This window comes from Triturus cristatus, chromosome 3_2, assembly GCF_964204655.1.
Source record: "Triturus cristatus chromosome 3_2, aTriCri1.1, whole genome shotgun sequence".
In the NCBI taxonomy this organism is placed as follows: domain Eukaryota; kingdom Metazoa; phylum Chordata; class Amphibia; order Caudata; family Salamandridae; genus Triturus; species Triturus cristatus.
Window position 1 is genome coordinate 446,537,773 of NC_140584.1, and position 15,596 is coordinate 446,553,368.

General features: G+C 41.9%; 1 protein-coding gene across 1 annotated transcript in view; it reads right to left on the bottom strand.

Moving 5' to 3' along the window:
• TPH1 (tryptophan hydroxylase 1) overlaps nucleotides 1–15,596 on the bottom strand; it is a 213,789-nt gene that overhangs the window by 12,469 nt on the left and 185,724 nt on the right. The window contains exons 9-10 of the mRNA XM_085648051.1: nucleotides 3,244–3,339; nucleotides 1,644–1,777 (exon numbers count right to left, since the gene is read on the bottom strand). Of these exons, the coding sequence (XP_085504177.1) occupies nucleotides 1,644–1,777; nucleotides 3,244–3,339 (230 nt within the window). The remainder of the gene's footprint in view (nucleotides 1–1,643; nucleotides 1,778–3,243; nucleotides 3,340–15,596) is intronic.

Below are 15,596 nucleotides of genomic sequence, written 5' to 3' on the forward strand. Positions count from 1 at the left end.
GCAAACATTTGAGGTGAGCAAATTTAGAGTGCCGCTGGTGTTGGGAGTGCTCTATACTGGAGCTGCTTTTCACCTAAACGTACTACTCAGAGTTTTCTGCTTCTTTTTCGCATATATATATTTATATAAATACAAACACATGTGTGTTTATATACGTATAAATGTATACATAGTATTAACCCTTTCGCTGCGGCGGGAATTCCGCCGCAGCACTGGGGGGGGGGGTTTGGGGGCAGCACGGTGGCGCGGTGCTCATGACGGAACCACTCCGTCATGAGCCGCGGTTGAGCTGTGCTCATGACGGAGTGGTTCCGTCATGACTCCGCCCACTGCGCTAATCGCCCGCACAGGCGGGGAATTAGCGCCGCGTGGGCGGCGCGGCCGCCAACGGCCGCAGCATGACGGAACTACCCCGTCATGAGCACACGGCGACCGTGGCTCATGACGGAGTGGTTCCGTCATGAGTGGGGAAGGGGTTAAATATTAGTGTAATATATTTATTTTATGTCACATTAAAGTTATATATCAAAATATTTAACATTTGACGTTTACTACTTTAAACTCTATATTAAAAATCGTTTCTTTCTCTATTTTTAGACGATATTTGTGTCAACAATATTTTCTTTCTGATATTTATGTACTTACCATTATAAGTATAGGAGCACAATATTGTGGCAAACAATATTTTTGTCAACAATTTTGTTTACTACGATATTGTGTCAGTGATCCTGTGTGTGGTGATGCACCAGCTGCCATGTTTTAATACATTTTGTGAGTGCAAAGCAAACGAGCATTGGCACCGTCAATAGCTCTATGACTGGCTATTACAGGTAAAACTGATTACTTTTGTTAATGCTTTTTTCCTGTGCTGTGACCGCTAACCTGCCTGCAACTGTGAAGATGCAGAAATTCACAAACTGAAATTTCAACTGAACACTGGTTCTGAGCAAGGCAATGACCTGAAAGTACCCTTAGCAAATCGATTTCTACTAAGATTAAATCAAATGCCCAGTATCACCTGAGTGTGGAAGCTATTAGAAAAACATGGTCTCTATGCAAATAGAAAGCCATTTCCATTGAGGCCACAGAGCTTAGATTTTTCCCACTCTGTAACCCTAGACACCAGACATTTGAAGGCAGAATAAAAGTACTGATTGTGTGTACAAGCACTTCACAAGGTGCTTGAACCTTTATAGATGCTGACCCCTAATGTGAACAGTGAGAGTTCCCGGAAATATTAAGTAATTCACTTGTTTGAAGTGATAAGAGCCACGCTCAATCGATTATGTTTGAATGTCTTTGTATATGGTAGTGAAATGCCCACATTTTTCCAAAGTAACTATTGCGCAGGTGCCCTGTTCACCCAGTTTCTTTGTCTTTGTTGTTAGAAGTTACCAGAATTCTGAGTTGCCCTATCCTGAAGGAAAGTCTGATTTCTTATATGTCTCTTTAAAAATATTATTGTGAGTGTGTTATAAAGCAGTGTCATCATTTTGATAATCTGTAATAATTACAATTAGCATCGAGCATGAGGACATCTGTAATCATTATTACCCTGTCAAAACACGAGTCAACCTGATTTTGCTTAACAAGCAATGTGGAAAATATATAAGAATAGTTGGAATTGATAATACAATCGATACCTCATCTTCTCCTTGGCTTCTTCAAAACTCCCAGAAACAAAATAGACATCCTGGAAGGTTGTGATGATGCATTCCTGGTTGCAGGTGACATGAGGATCAAACGTTTTTACTTTGGCCAGACCAGAGAGGGCATGCTGGGGATTCAAATCCAATATCAAAAGTTTAGGCAATATCTCCTCTGGTGAACATTATATTAGTACATGGAAACAACGAGCTGGTATAAAGAACAAAAAAAACGTTGGCGAATGTATATATTTTATACAAATCAAAAGTGAAATACAGGGCTATATATAAAGCAGAAACAGTAATAATGTAAAAGGGCATTCAAGATATTGTCATAGTCCTTATATAAAATTTGCTAAGGAGAACTATCAAACTAATTACAAAGCTTCATCTCAACCTCTCAACGGATTGTCCAGACCATTACCACAGTGATCTCACACGCTATGGTGTTACAAAACCTCATTTGCCATTGAAGGGAATAAAATTAAACACCATGGTAATGATCCTTTCCAAATACAGATCTGGTCTTTAGCTTCCATGAAGTCAAAGGCAAGGACTGCATCCTAACTGTGGCTTTGGTGATGAGATAGGCACCTCAAAGCTATCACAAATACCTATACATACATATACCACAATCACTGCTGTCCCACACGCTGATCATTCCATCAATATTCACATTCCTTAAAGAAACCAGTGAGGGGGTGGAGGCAGCCTCCTACCCAAAATGTTTCTCAATCTATTTCCATTCCACCCCTGGCCTTCAAAGCACTATTCTTTGAAAACAATGGCATTATACATCTATGTCCCTCTCAAGCCAATGGATCATTATACGATGACCTTGACCAAATATTTAGATTTGCTACCCCTAGTTGTCCTTAGTTAATTCAGCTTAACCTTAAAAATACACCAGCAAGATGTCCTCTCCTATTCACTAAAATATTCTACAACCACTGCGATACCAAAAGCCAATAAACCTCTGAGCACTCTCAAAATCAATCCTCTCCACCTCACTCTTATTTCAAGGTCACTCTTGTCATATCATATCATTATCCCTTCTTCCTCTGACTATGCCTTAATCCTGGTTCCCACTGGCATTCCTTTCCTCTGTTCCAACCAGCAGGACCCCAGTGACTAAATGGAAATTCCCTCAAAACTCAATACATCATTGGTGGTCCCTAAGGGTCTCATCAGCTGCATCTACTTTCCATCATTCACAGTATCTACTACTCTCAATGTCTCCTTCTGCCACCTTCCACCCACCACATACAGCTAGAATCTCAGCATGCACTTTCACTCTGGCATAAGGTTGACCACCATCATAACCACCAACACTGCAAGTTTCCAACTCTTGAACATTCGTAAGATCTACCCATACCTCACCTCCACAATGCAAAGTCTCTGATCAACATCCTAGTACTGAGTAAGGTAGACTACTGCAACAGCCTTCTTCTTGGTACTCTTTCTCTGTTGTTGACAAAATCATCAGTTGTGCAACATATGAACGTTTCCAGCTTACTACACACGCATCAGTCCCTCCAGAGTATCCAACATGAGCATTGTGGTCTGCTAGTCAGGTCACTGAAACTTTGCTTATTACCTTGAGTTCACTGATTGACGAGAGCAGACCAGCTCCATAGACTCTTAGGTTTCCATCTTGTTTGCACAATCCAAACTCTACAGTAAAGAAGTAGCACTGAAAAAGAAACAAATGTAAATATTTAGTGAAAGTATGTATATTTTCCTAGTAGTGGTACATATTATGAGAGGCTGTGTTTCATTAATACAGGCAAATTAAGCTGGGCAATATACCCAACAACTGGTTCTAAATTTGCATGAAAAAGGTGAGAACATAATCACTTAGTTCCAAGGACTTCATTCACAAAGCTTTAATCTGCAACAGGTTCTTACTCCTGAAAATTTGGTAAAAAGATACACTGAAGTCAGGAGTAAGACACAACAATTTGTGAAACATGCCTAAATAGCTCAAAATTAGCTTTTAGTCAATATCGCAATCCCCAATAGCACATTTTCTACATACTGAAATTCATCAGATTCAAGTGCTTAAAACAAATCAGATATATTATGAGTCTGTATTGAAGTGGATGGTGCCATTAAGTTAGGATGTTAGTTGGATTTAAGGGGTCTTTGTTCTGGTTTGTTTGTGTTATGGACGAATAACCAACTTAAAGAAAGTGATTCTGAAGATAGGTTTCCGTGAAAGCAATATTGACAATTTTTTTGGAAGAATGCTTTTTACCTCGTTGACAAAATCAACCTGTTGAACACCGTTCAAGGTAAAAAATGTATTTCTTCAGGCTGTTTGTTTTTAGCTTTTTGCCTGTTTTGCTACTCCTCCTCCCCCTCCCACTTCACTTCCATCTTTTTTTGCAAACCCCTTCCTCTTCCTCTTGCTTCAATCCATTTTTTTACAAAACCTGTACTCCCTTCCTGCTCCTACACGTTTTTAAAAACCACGTATTCCTCCTCCTACTTTAATCATTTTTTTAATACAAAACCCTTACTACCACTCACTCTTTATTGACTTTTTTTATCAAACCCCTCACTTTCACAGCTTTATTCCCTTTCTTTTTTTTACAAATCCCTAACTCACCATCCCACATTAATCATTTTTTTTTTATAAAGGCACTTACTCCCCTCCTTCTATACACCCTTTTCTATTAAACTACTTATTCCCCGCTTGCTTTATTCTCTTTAGCAAACCACTCTCCTCAAACTCCTTACTCCCACCCTGCTTTTACTCCTGTTTTTTCAAACGCTTGCTCTCCCGCTTTGCTCCTGTTTCTTCATAAACCCTTTACTTCCACTCCCACTTCACTCTGTTTTATAACAAACCCCTTATTCTCCTTGCTTTGCTTCCAGTTTTACAAACCCCTTAGTCCTCATCCCACTTTCCTCCCTTTTTTATAAAAGCATTTAATCCCCTCTTACTTTTTCCAAACCCCTGACTCCCCTTCTTGCTTTATCCCTTTTATACAAAACCTTGCTCCTCCTCCTGCTTTTCTCTCTTTCTATGAAACCACTTATTCCCTAGCCTGCCTGGCTTCCTTTTTTTACAACCCCTCATTCCCCTCGCGCTTTAATTTCTTTCAAACAAACCCCTTACTCCCACTCCACTCCACTCCTTTTTTAACAAACATCTTAATTCCCTTTTCCTTTACTCACACTGTTTCATCTCCTCTCGTTTACCCCATTTTAATGAAACCACTTACCTATCCTCCTGCTGCACTCTCATAATTTACAAATCTTTTACTCCCCTTCCTGCTTGGCTCTATTTTTACAAACCCCTTGCGCCCTTTCATGCTTTACTCCCTCTTCATAAAACCTCTTACTCCTGCTTTGCTCCTTTTTTCACAACCTCCTTACCCATCATCCTCCTTTACCTCCTTTTTCATAAAACCACATATTCTCTATCTTACTTTTCTCGCTTTTTTCTTTTACAAACCGCTGACTCCCCTCCCCATCAACATTATCCCGGTCCAGTACAAACTCACCCCGCCCCAAAATTATAAAGTTGCAAGGATGTACAAGTTTAAATAATGAGGAATAATGAGGAATGAAAGAGAGTAAGAAGGAAACCTTCCACTGCTAAAAAAACTCTCCGTAAGACCGTCCAGCCCCACACTTCTGGAGTCCTGGTTCCACTGAACCCCGTGTCATTGTCACTCATTTCTGCTGTCCTTGCACTAGTAAGAACACCATCCATTCTTGCACTATTCTCCTCATTGCCATTCAACTCTGTCACACCCATTGCAGCTTGAAACCTGTTTCTTTCAAAAATATCTTCCAACCAATCGGTATTGTTATTTCCTAGTCCCTTCTCGCCTACACTCTTCACTGCAACATTCTTCTCCTTGTTCCTTACAGCCACCCTCTTGAGATTCCACACCTTACCACTTCTCAGACAGACTGCTTTCTTCAAAACCTCTACCACTTCCACCAGTTCAAAGAATTTACTTTCGCCCTTTTTTACTTTGGTAGGTTTTTTCACCTGCACCCAGTCGCCCACTTTCACTTGCATAAGTCTAATGCCATGAATACTCTCATAATATGACTTGTTTCTTAAATGGTTTTCACCAATTTTCCCCTGACAGAATTGAGGGACCACCATTCCACCTTACACTCCCGTAACCATTCAGAATTATACTTGCATCTGGGTCTTCTGCCTCGTATTATGATAAAGGGTGATTCACCAGTGGTATCATGAACAGTAATCCTATACACCCACATGGCTTTTTCACTTCCACATGCAAATCCCTTTTGCACTGAACCACTCCTTGAATGACACCCATAACAATGGGGTTAAATGTTGCCACAGTGCCATTCCCACCTGGATTGTAAAATGAAGTTGTCCTGTGTTTCACTCCAATCCGTTCAAAATAATTTTTGCCACATCAGATGTAAATTGCACACCGTTGTTGCTCAGCAGTACCGCTGGAATACCCTCAGAGACAAAAACACTATTTAAAAGTACCAAAAGTGAAATGGTACCCACTTTTACTACAAACTCCACTACTAGCCATTTTGCAAAAATGTCTATCAACACAATAACATATTCCTGAAGTTCTCCTACAGGGCCCAACAGGTCAATAGCCCAACATTCTCATTGCTGCTTTGGAACTAAACCCTCACTCAATATACACTGAGTCTTATCAGACGAGGAGCATACTTTACAAGATCTTACACATTTCTCCACCATTTTGTTCACACTTGGCCACAAGAACATCTCCATAAACACAACTTTGGTCCGGACTTTTCAAAATGCCCTTCATGGCACAACTCCAAAATTACATCACATAAGCCACTGAGAGGAACAATGCGCTCACCCCTAACCACCAAATCCTTATCCTTACTTCCCAAAACGGTCTTAACTCCTCAGACACCAGTTCCTTCTTAGGTCAACCTTCCTGTAAATATTTCAACACGTCCTGCAAAACACTGTCCTTGTAATGTTTATCCTCTCACTGACCCTTTTTTCATGGCCCACAAATGGACACCACACCAGTTCAGAAAAATAAAGTATCTTTATCTAAACTCAACAAGACCAAAACGACAAAAATCCAACAAACATGTAATAAGAATATGACTTTTAAAAGGTTTCAAGCAACTTGAGCCATAGAAAACTATGGCTGCGTAATACTACACAAAGTACATGTTAATGCGTCAAAATTCACAAGGCCAAACACCCGCAGAGAAGGCAAGCATTGAGAAACAAAGAGATGCAGCAGTTCCTGAGTCCTTGGGGGGGCAATGTGAGAGTTCTGCTGCACGCAGGAGCAGTGATGCATCGAATCCGGACTGTAGGGGGAAGTGATGCTTCGACTCCAAGATGGTTCTGGTCTACAGGTGATGCATCGAGAAAACACCCGCAAGAAGGGCGATGCATCGATTTCTCAGTTCTTCAGGTTTCTTTCAGCTTCCAACAGAAGGAACAACCTCGAGAGGCCCAAAACAGGAATAGGCATCACATGGCTGGTCAGAACTCTCAGCAGCAAAGTTCAGGGGAGCTGGGGGTGAAGTCTTTGTGTCCCTGAGACTTCAGAACAGGAGGCCAGCACACACAGGCCCTAGAGATTCTTCTTCAAGTAGGTTCACAGCAAAATTCCAGTCTTTGTCCTTTCCATGGCAAAAACAGCACTTGCAGGCCAACCCCACACAGCACACAGCAAAGGGGCAGTACTCCTCCTCACAGCACTTGAGCTCGGCAAAGGTTCCTCTTGAGTCTAGAAGTGATCTAAAGTTCTGGGGTTTAAGGTCTACTACCCCATTTTGTCTTTGTTCTCTTTCTGCAAGGGTCTCTGAGCCTAGACCAAACCAGTTCTGTCCTTACTGGTGTAGTATGACCACATAGGGGGTGGAGACAGCAGTGTGCAAGGGAGAGATGCCCTATTCAGGTGCAAGGAAAACTCCTTCAACTACTAATACAGCCAAGCCCCATTCAGCTCAGCTCTGAGTCATCCAGGAATGGCCAGACACACTTCAGCACCCCCAATGGCTATCTACTGTGAATGCACTTCCCCAGCCCCTGTCACTCCAAAACCAGACAGTCAATCCAACAGGCAGAGGCACACAGAATGGTTAAACAAGAAAATGCCTACCTTCAAAAAGTGGCATTTTTAAACACACAATTTAAAACCATCTTTACATTTTCTTTTTTTAATTGAACGTGAATAACAGACATGATAATCAAGGTACATAAAAAAGACAAATTTACATAATACCCAATCTCATATTTAAATAAAAAATAAATAGTGCAAATGAATATTCTATTTTACATGATATAAAACAGCATTCTGTATAACACATCCGACTATCACCCAAAAAGTACAAGTCAGAGAAAAAGGTCAATACATATTGCTACAGGCTGGCCTCATCGTAAAAAAAAACACAAAAGACCCGCAGATTATGAATTGAAACCCCTCTCTTTACATTATGCCAGAAATAGCCTCTTTTACATGTTATCATTTGTATGTATGGTCAAAGCACAGCCTTCCCAAGTCTGCCTAAATCTACAAAGCGCCCCTACCCTTTTCGTGTAGGCCTCTTCGAATTGGCAGGCGCGATCCAGCTTAAGAAGCCACTGTCCCACTGTAGGCACCTTCTGGGATTTCCAATTTTGCAATAGCAACGATCTGGCTACTACTCTCACCGTGGAAATAAAATATTGCTTATATTTTGGTAGCTGACTGATCGCATAAGAAAAGCCAAATAAGCCCAACTATGTTGATGGTTGGATTACCATTGACATATAGAGACTGATAAACCTGAACACCTCCTCCCAGAAATGTTGTAATCTAGGACATGTAAATAATATATGTGTCCAGTCACCACCCTCCACCTGATTACTTCTAAAACATGTCTGAGGGGAGTATAGTACACCTTCCACCTTGAGAGAAAGGACATCTTTTTAAAGTTAGCCTCCCTCAGAGCCCTTTGCCCGAGCTCGCACATTCGTTGCCATTCCTGGATATTAAAGCAACAATTAGATTCCTGAGCAATTTTAAGGAGCATTGTTCCAACAAGACTCTTATTTATATCATGTCGCAGTAACCGATACCAATTGCCAATACCAGATATATTCATCTTGAAGTCTGCTTTTAAGATTGTTCTTACCCTCTTGTTAATTATTTTATAATTATTCGAGAGAAAGCTTGTTATCTGTCTGCAGCTTAACTAGAGATTGAGGCTCTTGAGTCCTAATTGCGCTACAAAAGCTTCCCATGTTATCAAATTAGTGCCTTTGTAGAAGTCACCCAACTTACAAAAGCCTAAAATATTATATCATTGCATTCCCTTACGCGAGAGTTGAAGACCCCATAGCTCACAGACTTGGAGAGTGGTATATGCATGGCATGTTGCATCTTTACTAATAGAAGTGTTACTAAATTCTGAGTTCAGAGAGGCTAAACTTTATTTCTCTATCTTGTCCCAATGGGAAGTTATACTTGTGAGATGTTACAAAGTATCTCCCATTTTAACCTATGGGGAAGATAGCCTTTCAATAGTGAAAAATGAAATTGGCAGCATTTCACTATCAGAACATGTCACACACACCAGCACTTGTCCTACCCTTCACATACACTGCCCATGGGGGTACCTTGGTCCTACCATAGAGGTGCCTTACATGTAAGAAAAAGTGCACTTGTAATGTTGACACAGCACTTTACAACTGTGCACAGACACTGCAGTGGCAGGTGTGAGATACCTTTTCAGGGCTACTCATGTGGGTGGCACAAACAGTGCTGCAGGCCCACTAGTAGCATTTGATTTACAGGCTCTGGCACACTCAGTGCACTTTACTAGGGACTTAACAGTAAATCAAATATGCTAATCAGGGAGTACCAATTGTAATAACAATTTACACAGGGAGCCCTCACACTTTGACTCTAATCAGCAGTGGCAAAGTGCCCAAAGCATCTAAGCCAGCAAAAACGAAATCCAGCACAGCCTAAACAATATAGGAAGTAGAGGCAAAATGTCAGGGCAAACCATGCCAAAGATGCCAAGTCTAACACCTACTGATCTCTACTAACGTTCCATTAACTTTGAAAAAGTCCATCATTAGACAGATTCTAAAAAAGCATTTAAAAACTGGACGATCTGGCCAACTTCAGACCAATCTTTCCATTCCCATACATTGTCCAGCTCCTAGAAAGAGGTGTCACAGGACAGTTTCAATCCTTTGGAAAACGAACACTGGCTTTCATGCAGGCTGGATTAAGACATGGATACAGAAATGAACCTACCACTTCAGCAACAGAAAGAGAAAGAGGATGCTGATCTCAAAAAACGTGTCTCTGTCCAAGAACCAGAGACAAAATAATAGATGTGAGTTGTGTTTATAAGTACAGCACTGATAAACTGGTCCTGAAGCAACATTACATGTGTACAAATACTTTAACTTCACGATCTGCTTGTAGGCTCGACCTAATAAAAATATCAACAGCTGTACTGTGTGCTCATCACATTATTGTACTGTGGCCTCATCGGAGGTCGACAGACACATCATGCTGCATCTTCAGAACAGTTCCTGCAGGCTGATTAAGTTAATAATAGGACTTTTGCAACGAACAAGCTGTGGCTCGAAAACTACAAGCTACTGATATTTGATAGAAGCCTTGAGGCCATTGCTAAAGGCAAGTTGATAGAAATAACGAGACATTATCTACACGAAATTCATGCAATTTCGGATCTCCTACGAAACCAATTGCAAGAGCCCAAGTGACCCCGAAATAGATGGAAACTTAGAGAAAGAGCTATGTATTCTGGAACTTTGTAAGTGAAAGACAGCACAGTTAAGGGCAGATTGCAGGAATCTGTATTGAATCTGCACGTCACAAGTACTGTAGTTACTTGTGCATGAAACCTTTTTTTCTTGGGGGTGGGAGGTTAGGTGCATGTGTTTCTTTTTGCTTTTTTAAGCTAACACCACTCCAAATATGGGTACATGTGAGTCCCTATTTAATTTTAGACACAAGACTACAAATACCTTGGTTCAAGTGGTCTTCACCTACTGTTTCACGCGCATGTGGGGTCATGTGGCAGCAATAGTCACACATTCAAATTTTGGCAGGGATGATGCAGGCGTTCATCTTTCCTCTTCTGCTAAATTAACTAATAATATCAACGAAGCATCACCAACAGATATTTCTGTGCATTACATAAGTTCAGTATTATAACTCCCCGGAGGAGTGTAGAAAGCATTATGAAAAAAATAAAAGCCTGTTTACATATTTAGAGCATACCGTGCTACATCGTCCCCTCGCACGGAACAAGAAAGGGAGTCAACTGCACAGACAGAGGTTCATTGACCCCCTCTGGAGAAGCTACTAACATGGAAGACACGCAGCTCTCAAGGCCCCGTCTGCCACTGATCCAGGGCTCACACGGTGCCAGAACCATACTGGAAAGGGAGAATTTCTAAGCTGCCCAACAAGCATACTACAAAGAAGCGATGCATTAATGATGATACTGAGAAATGGTCCAGATAGTTTTTAATGTCCAAATGAAAATATTCATGCTTCTCTACATACAATTTTAGAAGTATGTCTATGTTATTTTACGTTATAAAAAGAAACGTGATGGAAAAAACATGTGGCTAGTTGAACGTTGCTCTGTAAGCATAACCTTCTGAAACTAAAAAAAAAATGCAGTTGTTGTCATAAAACCTGAAATCAGACCGCCTGAAGAAATGTGGTGAAAATGCACAATGTGTACACTGCACAGAACCCAAATATTCGAGGAAAGAAAGCGCCTTACCTGCGCTGCACCTGGCTGTGCCGACAAGGGGAGCTGTAGCCAGGCCCTGATCTCCGTATACAGAGGCCATCAGGGCATTGCGGGTTGTGCTTCATGGCAGGTGCAGAGGAGAGGGAGAGAGGGAGCGACGGTCTCAGCTGCAGCCAAGGCTCCGGCCTTGTCCAGCGCCCCTGCTATCACAAGCGACCGGCTCTGATAGAGCAGCAAGGGAAGTGGGTGATCATGGAGGAGGGGTGGGGAGATGAGAGGCTCGGATAGGAGAGCAAGTTGAATGTGAATTGAATAGAAAAATGCATGGGCTAAGAAACAAGCAGCCACGCCCCTGCTGTGACCTGTTGCCCTCGCCCTTCCCCATGCGGATCGAAACTAGATAGCTAAAAAACAAGCATCGACCTTGGAGGGATGGTGGTGGCGGAATACATTCCAGCTTATTATAAATATTTTAGCTGCTGTACGATGTGTCACAGTGCAGTTAGACCCCGGGGCCGATGCAAAGTCACTGCCAACACAAAAGAACATGGCTCCAATATGAGCTACGAAAAAGTCAGTAAAAAAAGAGTGCTGGAAAAACTGCAACAAAAAAAACAAATAGAGTAAGATCACATGTAACGGGGCAGTCCTCATGGGGGGATCACAACAGTACAAAAGGAGGGACTAATAAACACATTAGCCGAACAAAAAAAGCATTTAGGAAGAACAGTCACAGGAGCGAATTAAAAAGATGGGCAGAGCTTCAAGCCCATATTCTGGATACAGCATGTCTCAAAGAAACAGTGCGCATGCGCTGTCTAGTAGAGACCTAAAAATGGGTGCGAAAAAACCCGCCCTACTCCATATAAGGCTGCCTGGCTCAGAATCAGCATGTATATAATCAGTGGATAGGCACAGTAATTTTCAGCATGACATTCTGCTGCTACTAAGTGTTCAACATTGGTAATACAGATGTACAAGCCAGACGCAATGACAATTTTTAGGTCTCGCGTTGCTCTAGGAAAAGGGACCTCTTGGGATTGCTCTGGACTGACTTCTGGCCTATGACTTGCTGTTACACGCACACCGGCGCGTGTGCTCACCACTCACGGGACTTCCAGCCTATGGCTTTCTGCAGCGGCTCGCGCGCACCACTCCCGCGACGCTGCAGCGGCCGGTATTCGCGGCTGCGCTTTTTTCAAATATAGTAGGCGGTAGGGCAGAGAGGTGGGTCAGTACTACTTCATCTCTCCCCAAGCAGAGGGCACACTGCAGGCATCACGGGCACGGAGATCAGAGCCATAGGCAAGAGCTCTTAGTACCGCCCGGCCTTAGAAACGAATCAGCCGCACGTCACCTCCGTCACTTAGTAGCAGAGATCGGGGTTCCGCCCCACTGCACAGGTCTCACTTCTGTTGCCGCATTGAAACTAGTGCTTTAAATAGGATAAATTAAGATGGGGGCTCTGAAAGTGTTGTGGCTCCATAAGCACAGCTTGGACTCCATTACAAGAGATGCAGGCCATATAACATCGCATTTAGCCGAAAACTTGTGAACTAGAATCCAGTACTTCACAAATTCATAAAGTCCCGCTTCTCAAAGAATAACAGGAAGCTGAATGCCTCCTACATTTCATATCTTTCTTCTTCATCACTGACTTCCCACGCTCTCTTTCCTTTCCTCTCTTCACCATCCCTGTTCTTTTGGCGCTGTCGATATTTCCAGCGCTGCATACCTCATTCACAGACTTCCCTGAGGAATCGTACTTACAATTGGCAAAGATGCGGCCATTGCTCTGTGCCCCCTGCAAAGGCCATTCCCGTTGCTTATACCTTCCTATATGAGTGAGATAGTTCGGTGGATTGACGAGAACGTAGCAGAGAAAATAACTACTCTATACAAAGTAAGGTTCGATCAATTCTTTGGTGAAATGTCTACTTAGGCTTGAGAGCGGTGGGTGAATAATGCTAAGTATTTTGTTTGGCCATTTGCATAAAAACGTGGAGTTTAGCTTTCTGAACATGCTAAAGCATGCAAAAATAAACACAATTGCTTGTAAGAAATCAGGAAAACAATTACGGCTTGCAAAGTTGTGGACATGAATATAAGGCCCTAATGCCCTGGTAAAAACATCTGTACCATTACACATTCCTACTATTTTCTCAGCTTGTTACTCTAGCAAATCAAAAAATAATTTCAGATCAGTTTGAGCCATGTTTAGCCCGGCTGAAAACTTTAATTTGAAGGATATATAATTTGCTGCCTTCTGTTTTACACATGCAGCAAACAAGGTGCAAGCAGCTTTGCCATGTGTTTTTGCACTAGTGCCCAGTATGTGCCACAGGAAACATACTGCCCACGTCTGGCCAGTGCTATTGCAAAACCGCAATGGTTTCAAGACTATCAATTTATAGTAAATGATGTGATGATATCTTTCAATTACCTCCATAATTCACAGCAATGACATCTTTTACGGTTAATTGTGTTTTTCTACCAATGGAAAGCCTGCTATTTTTGGAACATGCTCTTCATTATTACATAAAGACAAATAATGGGTACATGTTGTTTAGGTCCTACGATGTCAAAGGTGATACAGTCAGAATTTCAGAACATTGGGATGCTGAAACAGACACCTACTTGCTGCATATTTTTCATCTTACACGTCACAAAATGTATTTTATGCTTCCCATTGCAGGCAAACCCGTATTTAATGGAAATTACGTCACACACATTCATTTCAGATTTGGAACACACTGCTGTTCTTAATATGACAGTAATAAAGCAAACATATATAAATATATTCAAATAGTGAGAAAGTAAAATCATCTAAATATACCAGATTTTGTATGATCAGCGTGGGATCATCACATCATATATTTTTTTTACTCCATTAGTAAAAGACCCTACCACCACAGTAAACATGATAATGTTCCTCAGTCATTTCATAATTCACTCTTGTGAAAACAGCCTCTGAAACTCCCTTAAACAGCCACACCATGACCACAGCATATGCACCTGTTGAACCAGTGACGAAGAGACTGAAAACATGGGCGGGACAAGGAATAAATAATGCGCACCTTTCATCACAAGCTGAAGCAAATAATTTACACGGGACAGAAATAGACAAAAGACTTTGATTAAATTAGATCGAGACGAGAAATTGATTAGCTAAATTATGTTTTGACGTTTTGGGGTTACAGACATGATATATTGCTCTTCGGGTGTGCCAGTGAGAAGACAAGATGCACTGTTAAACAATGCCCAGACTCTGGATGGGCTGTAAAGGTCCTAATGCAAAATGTATCTGAAGTACTGAAAAGACCGCGGCAAGCCCAGGCATCCGGGCACATGAAGGGTTAACGATAAATTCCATCAGCTCCTTAGCTATCAATAACAACCTCTAACAGAGGGCTTGGAAGACTCCATGGAAGACTCCTTGATGTGATCTATCCCTCTTGGTTTGGGTTTAGGTATAGGGGGTGCATCCAATCTCTGTGTCTTAACCCGCTTCCAGCTAGGATGGATGTGCCCTTGTTCTGTACATTTCTTCCATTTTCTATACAGTGCCATGAAAGTGAAACCTGCCCTGGACTCCCCTTCCCAGGATACAGAAGGTGCCTTTGACGCCACTGGAGTTCGACGACGAGGAAAGAGGCTGCCGTCCTACAGGAACGCAGAGTCTGTCTGTGAGCAGTTTGCATCATCAAAGAATGCCATGAATGTTGGCCGAGTACCTCTGGATTCTGTTCACACGGTGCTTTAAATGGGCTGGTACTGTCTGGTACAACCCGCCTTGCAACAAACTCAACAGATAATGAAAGTAGCCTGCTACCTACCCATGGAGCAGATGTCCTGACAACAGTCCAGTAAAGCATGGCAGATTTTATGTTATGATAAATCACAAGATCCTTCCTTCTTATAAAGCATTAACACCCCTTCTCTGCAGATTTTAGGTCCCATCCGCAGTGAGTTAAGAACGCATTACAGATCTCCATCACAGCCTAATAGTAAGTTTATATATTTATACATAGATATGACCTTCTAAGACAAATGTATCAGAACATCTCTAGGTCACCTTCTCAATCCCTAATCGGTTCATCTTCAACGGCGTGGCACATCACCCAGCATCAGCTTGCTGGACCATTCCCATGTTGCAGCATGAATCTTTACCACTCGCCGACAAAAAAACTGGTGTTGAACCTT